The sequence below is a fragment of the Thalassophryne amazonica genome, chromosome 10, assembly GCF_902500255.1.
Source record: "Thalassophryne amazonica chromosome 10, fThaAma1.1, whole genome shotgun sequence".
Taxonomy (NCBI): domain Eukaryota; kingdom Metazoa; phylum Chordata; class Actinopteri; order Batrachoidiformes; family Batrachoididae; genus Thalassophryne; species Thalassophryne amazonica.
This window is the reverse complement of record NC_047112.1, coordinates 33,373,255-33,385,343: the sequence shown is the minus strand read 5'-3', so window position 1 is coordinate 33,385,343 and position 12,089 is coordinate 33,373,255. Positions and strand designations below refer to the sequence as shown.

The following is a 12,089-nucleotide window of genomic DNA, read 5'->3' as shown; positions in this document are numbered from 1 at the left end:
CCCCCACACTTTCCTTTCTGCTCCTTTCACTTTCACTACCAATTCCTGATGGTACAGAATACAGATGTTTTGCATTTTCTAAAATGTTTAAATATATTTGCTTGAGTTTCTCTAGTATTCATGCTCAAAGAGTATGATTTGAAGTTTGATACACAAACAGACTTTGTCCAAGTCACCTGTATAAGTTCCTATTAAACTCTGAGGTACAGGAAGGAGTTTTGATGTATGTATTCCTGGACTCACCGCTTCCCAGTCTCATGAGAAGTACATCTTGCAGCCGCCTGTTGAAGTCCCTCAGTTCCTTGACCTCGGTCAGCAAGCTACCATATTCCTTCAGCTTTTTGGCTTGCTGTACCAGCTGCCTGCGGGTCCTCTCTAGCTCCTGCTGCAACCTCCTCATCTCCTCCTCCTGTTGCCGGTAACTATGAACCAGCTCCTCGTACAGGACTCTGGGAACCACAGCTGCAGCTGCCTCAGATACACAATCTGTGTCCACCTCCAAATGCTGTTGGTGCTGGTGATGATGTTGATGTTCTGCCTCCATATCTTCATCTTCGTCATCTGCATCCTCTCCCTCCTCAGCGAGCCGGTCCTCATCGAGGTCATCTTCCCCCTCTATACATGAGCTGGCTGCATTTCTCTCCAGGCGAGCCACTACTGCTGCCAGACTCTTGGAGGAGTTGGAGAGGGGGCGGCCATGGTCTTGATATAGGGGCTGAGGAAAACAACATTTAAGCAAGACAAATAAAAAAACAACCCATTCACAAGGCAATTGAAATGTCCACAGGGCTGCAGTTGTTGAAGTATTCACTAAACTTTTTGGGGAGCCCCAAACAATAATATGATGGTCCTATGTGTAGCTTCTGCATTTCTATTCACATGAGCCCCTCATTTTAAGCAGGATATTTAACCATAACTTGATAAAAAAAATTACTATTTGTAACATGTAGTCCTGGTCAGAATTGTTGGCACCCTTTATTTTTATGTATAAAATTTAAAATACAGTATGTTCAGTAACAAATGCAATTGAATCAATTTTATATACTCAAAATACTTAACCAAATTTCAAAGTTCCTGAACAAAAACACCACCAAAAAAGCTTTCATATTGTGAAATAAAAATACAGAAAAAAAAAAAAAACAAAACAAAAAAACTATATGAAAGTTACAAGTAGGGATGGGTATTGATAAGATTTTAATCAATATCAATGCCATTATCGATTCTGCTTATCAATTTGATTCCTTATCGATACCTCTTGTGAATTTTCTGTGTACTAAAAGTAGGCTTTACAGGTTTTCTATGTCAACAACATTTTATTGAGTCTTAAAGTAAATAAATATGAAACTGGTCACTGGATCCTTGATCTCTGGACTCAAATAAAGTTACATGGTGGATCCTTGATCTCTGGACATAAATAGAAATAAACAAAATCTATAGTTTTTGTCAAAAGCATTTCCTTTCAGACATTCTGGCATGCATGTAACTCCATACCTCTGCGCTTAGGTCAGCCGGCTGCTGTATATCAGTGCAGGACGTCTCATTTTTTGGAGGAAAAACATTTTTTTTCTGATCGATCGCAGTACAATGTTCAGAAAGAAGTGTCATTTGATTTAAAACGGTGATTTGTTTTGAAGTTATTAATTCCGATCGGACTCTATCTTTCTAACTTGACTCGGCAGAGAACCGCGCAGCATTTGGAGCTGTGCGAATGGAACGGAAAACGATTGTTTCTTTCTCGCAACAAGACAGGAGTCCCATTTAATGACTTTAATTCGCACAAAAGTGACTCACAATTGACATATTTTAATGGCTTTGAGAGTGGCTAAGAAGTGGATTTGCCGATTCCGAAAAGCAGCGAAGCAAAGAACCAACGAAGCAACGGGTCGAAGCACTACTTCATTGCTTCAAGCTTCAAAACAGAGCTACTCTGCAGAATCGGTTGATTACAGACCCGCTGCAGGGTGTGCAATCAACATTGAGAAATGATCATTTTCCCCACAAACACCCTCAAAAACAACAGCCGCTCAGAAGGACCGATAAGGGAATCATTAAGCAAAAAGGCTATTGATGTTGGTGGATCAAATCATTTCTTAACAATTGTCGAAAAGAACTGATTCCTGATACCCAACGCGAGTTACAAGCATACTTTGATGACTTTAGTGTAAATCAACACTTTCACAAATAGTTTTCTTCAGAAAAATCAGGGGATGGATCAATGATCATTTCTAAATCACTGAATATGTCTTGAGTTTATTTCCATCAATCATTAAGAAACATCATGGTACTATTTATGACGTAAATCTGTCAGTAGTGGGAATTTCTCAAAAACTGAGTGACTGCGCAAGCAGAAGGCTAATAAGAGAAGCAACCAAACACACAACCACTCTGGAAGTGATAGGGTTCTGGAGAGGTGACTGCAGGAACGCGCAATGTGCAACTTCTGTGTGCGTTTTTTAAGAAGATGCTTCTCAAACTATCCCAGCGGTCTTAATGTGAGAGGCAGGGTACATCCAGGACAATATGCCAGTCTATGGCAGGGGAATGATCCAATATTTATGTAAAATATTGAATAAATGTTCATTGTAAAAATAAAATATTTATTTTAGGTGAACACTTGTATACTGTAAGAAAATTCCTCACATCTGATATTTGGACAAAATGACCATTGCTCTGATCTAAGACCTCAAAATAAATGACTTTGTGACGTATGAAAAATGCACTAACTAAAGCCTAGTTCGTGTCCATGTGTTCCCATCAGTTTCTAGGTGGGCTCCAGATAGAATCAGGAAGCAAACAGTATCCTAAACTGCAAAAAGGGAAAACGCTGAAGCTGGCAGTGACCTTGTCACTGTCGACACCTATTCACAGGATGGAATATTTCACCAGCTGCTTGCCGCAGTAAGGTTTAGGATGCCAGATTGGGTACAGATCTGCTTCAGTGTTTGGTACAAATCTAATGCTGTCAGCTTGCAGCAGGGTTTCCAGGACGTTGCATATGGTCTGTTAAGCTGCCGTGAGCTTGCTGGTGACCTGGTCGGGTTCCCAATGTTTTCTATCGGCGTCAAAATTTTGGACCTTCCAAAATTTGTTCTTGATTATCCTGATACTCCAGATGGTGGGTGATGCACTCCAGGATGACTAAGAATGCTTGCAGATGCATTGCAGTGGGGTTGGTGATTATCCTGTGAGTTTGCCATTTTGAAATGTTTTTCTATCGGAAAGCCAATGGCAACCTAACAGAATGCATGTGGGCAGGGGGATTTACACAGTAAACAGACCAAAACTTGCTTGCATTTTTGCTGTGTTCTCTTCAGCTCTAAACTTGTTGCCATGTACGATAAATTGCGATCTTCTGTTTTAATCATCTATTTTACAGCCGTCACTGAAGTCGGAGGGGTTAGTAAACAACAGAAATGATGGGGTTTCCATTCCCCGAATGTCAATTTAAGGCAGAGCTTTTCCACAAGCATGGTGCCAATTTTTGGGCTGTATTCCTCTTGCTTCGGAGGTAAAAAGGACTTAAAGTTTCTCTGGCAGATGCACGTCTCACTATTTTTAGGCAGCGATATGGCAAAACCACTTTAAGAGGTATGTATACTAGTGTACTAGCACCACTATATTCTATTCTGCACAAAGTACGCAGGAGGATAGGTGTAAATATCACCCAGAAATGATGTAAATCCTAACATTTTATATGAACTTTGCAAATCTCAATACAAACTGGCAGGAGTAGAGTCACTGACTTCTGTGATGAGCCGCTCAGAGGATTTGTCAGTCAAAGGGAAGCTGCCCAGAGTGCTGAATTTGTGTTAATCCAGCATATGGTAAAAATAGCATGGCAGATTTTGGGTACCAGCCAAATCTATGGTAGTGTCACACTATCACTGACAGACATTTTTATTAGATACAAGACTTTCCATTCATTGATATCAACTTGACACTTGCAATCATAAACACCGACATATAGACATATAGAATACGGTCTGTTGTCAAAGAGTGAAGTAGTCAAGGTTAATTGCTTTGGTGAAGAAAATGCTTAAGGAAATGCTTGCACACACATTACCACCATTGCCAACTGCATTTTAAAAGTGTTTCAAATACAGATGTACTTTTTAGGAATATCAAAAGCCAGTGAAATGGCATTTCAAGACACTGCTGCCATTGAAATCAAAGAACATTTTGATATTTAGGAGTCTACAAAGAAATATGTTAAAATAAATCATTTAAATGTGTAAACACACTTGTTCCACAAGTAGTATGTGCTTGCAAAGAGCCTACCTTTTTATGCCTAAGTGGCATTCTCTCCTCTCCAAAATTGTTCTCAATAGAGATTCCTGAATTCCTGATGGACATCTTGGGCATTTTCATCTTCTTCTGCATTACACTATCGTCAAATTCTTCTACTGTATCTGTGAAGTACAAAAGTAAAATGAGCAAGACTAGAATCATGTTCACAGAATTTTTCTTTTTAATATAAATCTGGACACGGTACCTACTGAAATATTTTCATGCATTTGTCCAGTCGGTCGACACTATTTTGTCTCTGATCTGCTGTGATGCAGTATTTTGACACAACAGTTGATCAGACCGAGCTTTTAGCACACACGGCTCAGATTCAGGGATTAGTGGTGTAGCTAAAAATCAACCTTTCAAAGCCAACGTGTCATGACACCTCATTAGCGACGAAAAAGTCAAAAAGAACTGAAGCGAAGCAGCTGTGATGTTTAACATGTCTGAGCCAGAGATGCGCTGAAATCTGCACAACCTTCTCCATAACACAAACTAAAAAGCTAACCCCGACCCAGCATCAACAAAAGCTACAGAGCCAGCGTTTCACGTCCACTTCAGAACTAACTGGAAAAAATAGCAGCTGGGGGCATTTTAACCTTCGAGAAATAAGTGTACAGCCTTGCGTCTGTACGCGGCTAACTAGCATGTTGGCGCTAACGTGCTAACGCGGAACACACAGTAACTGAGCTAACGTTAGCTGGCCAATGATGTAAACAACAACCGGTGTGGCTGGCTAACGTAGCGAAAACAAGCTACTCTAAGCTACCGAAACGAGCCGTAATACAACACAGCAAATGTAAACAAAAAATAAATAAATAAGTGAAGACCCGGTATTATTTTAGCACACTTAACTAGCATATCTAGCTAGCGTCCGCGTATGGTGTTGTTGCTCGAACTGTCAGATTCCAGCTGATCGCGACTTTGACTGACAAGACAGGACAAAAGGACGCGCCTGGACACAAGTCCGAGGATTTCTAAAAAGCGACATTACTTAGTGACGACGGGGGAGAAAAACCCTGGTAAAAAAAAAAAGAGCGCGCGCGAGAGAGAAAAGCTGATCTGTTAGCAAGACGACTTACCTGCAAGGGCGAGGATGTGCGCCTCGCACGGCTGGCCTGCGCTGCCATTCTCTCCTGTTCTCTGAACCAGATACACCTTCTGATCATCAAAATCTGTTCTGTGCACAGGTCGGAAATCTTCCACGTTTGACACGGGCAACGCGTAGCACATATCCTCTTCAAAGAATCGAACAAAAGCATACATTATTTAGTTCTCTTTGGTCCTGCACTTTGGATATGGTTGACAGTTCCCCCCCAACAAAGTATTTTTTTTTTTTTTTTTTTTTTTTTAATGTACATGATTTCTGCGCTCGATTGCTCCTGTCTGGTCCACATCATCGGCGCGCATCATCCAGGCAAAACTAAAAGACAAAGTTTTGTTTTAGTTTTTTAATAGACACTAAAGTTTTAGCAGAAGAAAACATGCCAAATAAAGTTTTGTATCAGTTCTCTGAGCAGAGTTGTAGTCTTACACACCTCTCTGCAGCTTCTCTCCCCCTGCCATCCCCTCATTACCCCATCCCCGTAGAGACGGTGCCTGCTCCCAGACTACCAATAACCAGCAAAAATCTATTTAAGCATAAAAATTCAAAAAGAAAAAATAATATAGCACCTTCAACTGCACCACAGACTAAAACAGTTAAATGTGGTCTATTAAACATTAGGTCTCTCTCTTCTAAGTCCCTGTTGGTAAATGATATAATAATTGATCAACATATTGATTTATTCTTCCTTACAGAAACCTGGTTACAGCAGGATGAATATGTTAGTTTAAATGAGTCAACACCCCCGAGTCACACTAACTGTCAGAATGCTCGTAGCACGGGCCGAGGCGGAGGATTAGCAGCAATCTTCCATTCCAGCTTATTAATTAATCAAAAACCCAGACAGAGCTTTAATTCATTTGAAAGCTTGTCTCTTAGTCTTGTCCATCCAAATTGGAAGTCCCAAAAAACAGTTTTATTTGTTATTATCTATCGTCCACCTGGTCGTTACTGTGAGTTTCTCTGTGAATTTTCAGACCTTTTGTCTGACTTAGTGCTTAGCTCAGATAAGATAATTATAGTGGGCGATTTTAACATCCACACAGATGCTGAGAATGACAGCCTCAACACTGCATTTAATCTATTATTAGACTCAATTGGCTTTGCTCAAAAAGTAAATGAGTCCACCCACCACTTTAATCATATCTTAGATCTTGTTCTGACTTATGGTATGGAAATAGAAGACTTAACAGTATTCCCTGAAAACTCCCTTCTGTCTGATCATTTCTTAATAACATTTACATTTACTCTGATGGACTACCCAGCAGTAGGGAATAAGTTTCATTACACTAGAAGTCTTTCAGAAAGCGCTGTAACTAGGTTTAAGGATATGATTCCTTCTTTATGTTCTCTAATGCCATATAACAACACAGTGCAGAGTAGCTACCTAAACTCTGTAAGGGAGATAGAGTATCTCGTCAATAGTTTTACATCCTCATTGAAGACAACTTTGGATGCTGTAGCTCCTCTGAAAAAGAGAGCTTTAAATCAGAAGTGTCTGACTCCGTGGTATAACTCACAAACTCGTAGCTTAAAGCAGATAACCCGTAAGTTGGAGAGGAAATGGCGTCTCACTAATTTAGAAGATCTTCACTTAGCCTGGAAAAAGAGTCTGTTGCTCTATAAAAAAGCCCTCCGTAAAGCTAGGACATCTTTCTACTCATCACTAATTGAAGAAAATAAGAACAACCCCAGGTTTCTTTTCAGCACTGTAGCCAGGCTGACAAAGAGTCAGAGCTCTATTGAGCTGAGTATTCCATTAACTTTAACTAGTAATGACTTCATGACTTTCTTTGCTAACAAAATTTTAACTATTAGAGAAAAAATTACTCATAACCATCCCAAAGACGTAGCATTATCTTTGGCTGCTTTCAGTGATGCCGGTATTTGGTTAGACTCTTTTCTCTCCGATTGTTCTGTCTGACTTATTTTCATTAGTTACTTCATCCAAACCATCAACATGTTTATTAGACCCCATTCCTACCAGGCTGCTCAAGGAAGCCCTACCATTATTTAATGCTTCGATCTTAAATATGATCAATCTATCTTTGTTAGTTGGCTATGTACCACAGGCTTTTAAGGTGGCAGTAATTAAACCATTACTTAAAAAGCCATCACTTGACCCAGCTATCTTAGCTAATTATAGGCCAATCTCCAACCTTCCTTTTCTCTCAAAAATTCTTGAAAGGGTAGTTGTAAAACAGCTAACTGATCATCTGCAGAGGAATGGTCTATTTGAAGAGTTTCAGTCAGGTTTTAGAATTCATCATAGTACAGAAACAGCATTAGTGAAGGTTACAAATGATCTTCTTATGGCCTCGGACAGTGGACTCATCTCTGTGCTTGTTCTGTTAGACCTCAGTGCTGCTTTTGATACTGTTGACCATAAAATTTTATTACAGAGATTAGCGCATGCCATAGGTATTAAAGGCACTGCGCTGCGGTGGTTTGAATCATATTTATCTAATAGATTACAATTTGTTCATGTAAATGGGGAATCTTCTTCACAGACTAAGGTTAATTATGGAGTTCCACAAGGTTCTGTGCTAGGACAAATTTTATTCACTTTATACATGCTTCCCTTAGGCAGTATTATTAGACGGCATTGCTTAAATTTTCATTGTTACGCAGATGATACCCAGCTTTATCTATCCATGAAGCCAGAGGACACACACCAATTAGCTAAACTGCAGGATTGTCTTACAGACATAAAGACATGGATGACCTCTAATTTCCTGCTTTTAAACTCAGATAAAACTGAAGTTATTGTACTTGGCCCCACAAATCTTAGAAACATGGTGTCTAACCAGATCCTTACTCTGGATGGCATTACCCTGACCTCTAGTAATACTGTGAGAAATCTTGGAGTCATTTTTGATCAGCATATGTCATTCAATGCGCATATTAAATAAATATGTAGGACTGCTTTTTTGCATTTACGCAATATCTCTAAAATTAGAAAGGTCTTGTCTCAGAGTGATGCTGAAAAACTAATTCATGCATTTATTTCCTCTAGGCTGGACTATTGTAATTCATTATTATCAGGTTGTCCTAAAAGTTCCCTGAGAAGCCTTCAGTTAATTCAAAATGCTGCAGCTAGAGTACTAACGGGGACTAGAATGAGAGAGCATATCTCACCCATATTGGCCTCTCTTCATTGGCTTCCTGTTAATTCTAGAATAGAATTTAAAATTTTTCTTCTTACTTATAAGGTTTTGAATAATCAGGTCCCATCTTATCTTAGGGACCTCTTAGTACCATATCACCCCAATAGAGCGCTTCACTCTCAGACTGCAAGCTTACTTGTAGTTCCTAGGGTTTGTAAGAGTAGAATGGGAAGCAGAGCCTTCAGCTTTCAGGCTCCTCTCCTGTGGAACCAGCTCCCAATTCAGATCAGGGAGACAGACACCCTCTCTACTTTTAAGATTAGGCTTAAAACTTTCCTTTTTGCTAAAGCTTATAGTTAGGGCTGGATCAGGTGACCCTGAACCATCCCTTAGTTATGCTGCTATAGACTTAGACTGCTGGGGGGTTCCCATGATGCACTGAGTGTTTCTTTCTCTTTTTGCTCTGTACTCTCCACTCTGCATTTAATCATTAGTGATTGATCTCTGCTCCCCTCCACAGCATGTCTTTTTCCTGGTTCTCTCCCTCAGCCCCAACCAGTCCCAGCAGAAGACTGCCCCTCCCTGAGCCTGGTTCTGCTGGAGGTTTCTTCCTGTTAAGATGGAGTTTTTCCTTCCCACTGTTGCCAAGTGCTTGCTCACAGGGGGTCGTTTTGACCGTTGGGGTGTTTCCTTAATTATTGTATGGCCTTGCCTTACAATATAAAGCACCTTGGGGCAACTGATTTGGCGCTATATAAATAAAATTGATTTGATTTGATTTAATGAAACTTATTCCCCACTGCTGGGTAGTCCATTAAAGTAAGTGTAAATGTTATTAAGAAATGATCAGACAGAAGGGGGTTTTCAGGGAATACTGTTAAGTCTTCAATTTCCATACCATAAGTCAAAACAAGATGTAAAGTATGATTAAAGTGGTGGGTGGAGCCACCAGTTGAGTCTAATAATAGATTAAATGCAGTGTTGAGGCTGTCATTCTCAGCATCTATGTGGATGTTAAAATCGCCCACTATAATTATCTTATCTGAGCTAAGCATTAAGTCAGACAAAAGGTCTGAAAATTCACAGAGAAACTCACAGTAACGACCAGGTGGATGATAGATAACAACAAATAAAACTGGTTTTTGGGACTTCCAATTTGGATGGACAAGACTAAGAGTCAAGCTTTCAAATGAATTAAAGCTCTGTCTGGGTTTTTGATTAATTAATAAGCTGGAGTGGAAGATTGCTGCTAATCCTCCCCCTTGGCCTGTGCTAAGAGCATTCTGACAGTTAGTGTGACTCGGGGGTGTTGAATCATTTAAACTAACATATTCATCCTGCTGTAACCAGGTTTCTGTAAGGCAGAATAAATCAATATCTTGATCAATTATTATATCATTTACTAACAGGGACTTAGAAGAGAGAGACCTAATGTTTAATAGACCACTAGAATACTTTGTTAATGCACCTTTGGTAGCAATTACAGCCTCAAGTCTTCTTGAATATGATGGCGCACCTATCTTTGGGCAGTTTTCCCATTCCTCTTTGCAACACTTCTCAAGCTCCATCAGGTTGGATGTGGGAGCATCACCATTTTCAGATCTCTTCAGAAATGTTCAATCGAATTCAGGTCTGGGCTCTGGCTGGACCACTCAAGGACATTTACAGAGTTGTCCTGAAGCCATACCTTTGATATCTTGGCTGTGTGCTTAGGGCTATTGTCCTGGTGAAAGATGAACCATCGCCTCAGTCTGAGGTCAAGAGCAGTCTAGAGCAGGTTTTCATCCAGGATATCACTGTGCATTGCTGCGTTCATCTTTCCCTCAATCCTGACTAGTCTCCCAGTCCCTTTCACTGAAACACATCCCCACAGCATGATGATGCCACCACCATGCTTCACTGTAGGCATGGTGCCTGGTTTCCTCCAAACATGACACCTGGCAATCACACCAAAGAGTTCAATCTTTGTCTCTTTAGACCAGAGAATTTTGTTTCTCATGGTCTAAGAGTCCTTCAGGTGTCTTGTGGCAAACTCCAGGTGGACTACCATGTGTCTTTTACTAAGGAGTGGCTTCCATCTCGCCACGCTATAATAGAGGTCTGATTGGTGGATTGCTGCAGAGATGGTTCTCCTTCTGGAACGTTCTCTCTTCACAGAGGAATGCTGGAGCTCTGACAGAATGACCATCAGGTTCTTGGTCACCTCCTTGACTAAGGCCCTTCTCTCACGATCGCTCAGGTTAGATGGGCGGCCAGCTCTAGGAGGTGGGTCCGAACGTCTTCCATTTATGGATGATGGAGGCCACTGTGCTTATTGGGACCTTCAAAGCATCAGAAATGTTTCTGTACCCTTCCACGTATTTGTACCTTAAGACAATCCTGTCTCAGTGGTCCACAAACAATTCCTTTGACTTCATGCTTGGTTTATGATCTGACATGCATTCTCAGCTGTGGAACCTTATATAACCCCAATTCCATTGAAGTTGGGATGTTGTGTAAAATGTAAATAAAAACAGAATACAATGATTTGCAAATCCTCTTCAACGTATATTCAATTCAATTCAATACACCACAAAGATGAGATATTTAATGTTCAAACTGATAAACTTTATTGTTTTTGTGCAAATATTTGCTCATTTTGAAATGGATGCCTGCAACACGTTTCAAAAAAGCTGGGACAGTGGTATGTTTACCACTGTGTTATATCACCTTTCCTTCTAACAACACTCAATAAGCATTTGGGAACTGAGGAGACTAACTGTTGAAGCTATGTAGGTGGAATTCTTTCACATTCTTGCTTGATGTACGACTTTAGCTGTTCAACAGTCCGGGAAATCTGTTATCGTATTATGTGCTTCATAATGCACCACAAATTTTCAATGGGCAACAGGTCTGGATTACAGGCAGGCCAGTCTAGTACCTGCACTCTTTTACTACGAAGCCACGCTGTCTTAACACGTGCAGAATGTGGCTTGGCATTGTCTTGCTGAAATAAGTAGGGATGTCCCTGAAAAAGATGTTGTTTGGATGACAGCATGTGTTGCTACAAAACCTGGATGTACCTTTCAGCATTGATGATGCCATCAGAGATGTGTAAGTTGCCCATGCCATGGGCACTAACACACCCCCATACCATCACAGATGCTGGCTTTTGAACTTTGTGCTGGTAACAATCTGGATGGTCTTTTTCCTCTTTTGTCTGGAGGACATGACGTCCATGATTTCCAAAAACAGTCTGAAATGTGGGCTTATCAGACCACAGCACACTTTTCCACTTTGCATCTAGGAGGTAGGTGGTGGCGTAACAGCTTGCACATTGGACTGGGATGCCAGCAACTCGGGTTCGCTTCCCGATTGCAACCACGCTCCCGACTGGCACTCTTAACATCAGTGCTGGGGGGGAGGAGTGACACGTGTCGTGGGCCCTTCTGGAAATAAGTCGTAGACTTTCGTTGTCGTAGACTTTCGTTGGTTACCCACGTTAAATAAGAAACTCTTCTTCTTCTTTTGCATCTGTCCATTTCAAATGAGCTCAGGCCCAGAGAAGGCAGCAGCGTTTCTGGATGTTGTTGATGTATGGCTTTTGCTTT

General features: G+C 40.7%; 2 protein-coding genes across 3 annotated transcripts in view; both read right to left on the bottom strand.

Annotated features, from left to right (window-relative positions):
• Window positions 1-5,553, bottom strand: part of LOC117518082 (BEN domain-containing protein 5-like) — a 40,528-nt gene extending 34,975 nt beyond the window's left edge. Inside the window, exons 1-3 of the mRNA XM_034179146.1 lie at window positions 5,370-5,553; window positions 4,279-4,409; window positions 244-715 (exon numbers count right to left, since the gene is read on the bottom strand). Coding sequence (XP_034035037.1) covers window positions 244-715; window positions 4,279-4,409; window positions 5,370-5,553 — 787 coding nt within the window. The remainder of the gene's footprint in view (window positions 1-243; window positions 716-4,278; window positions 4,410-5,369) is intronic.
• The window catches only part of LOC117518564 (BEN domain-containing protein 5-like), a 41,249-nt gene extending 35,613 nt beyond the window's left edge, over window positions 1-5,636 (bottom strand). Inside the window, exons 1-3 of one of the 2 annotated variants that reach the window (XM_034179725.1) lie at window positions 5,370-5,636; window positions 4,279-4,409; window positions 244-715 (exon numbers count right to left, since the gene is read on the bottom strand). In XM_034179725.1, the coding sequence (XP_034035616.1) occupies window positions 244-715; window positions 4,279-4,409; window positions 5,370-5,553 (787 nt within the window). In that variant the 5' untranslated portion in view covers window positions 5,554-5,636. Of the gene's footprint in view, window positions 1-243; window positions 716-4,278; window positions 4,410-5,056; window positions 5,340-5,369 lie in introns of those variants that run through there. The other variant, XM_034179726.1, reaches the window with a different exon arrangement.
• Window positions 5,637-12,089: the final 6,453 nt, after the last annotated feature.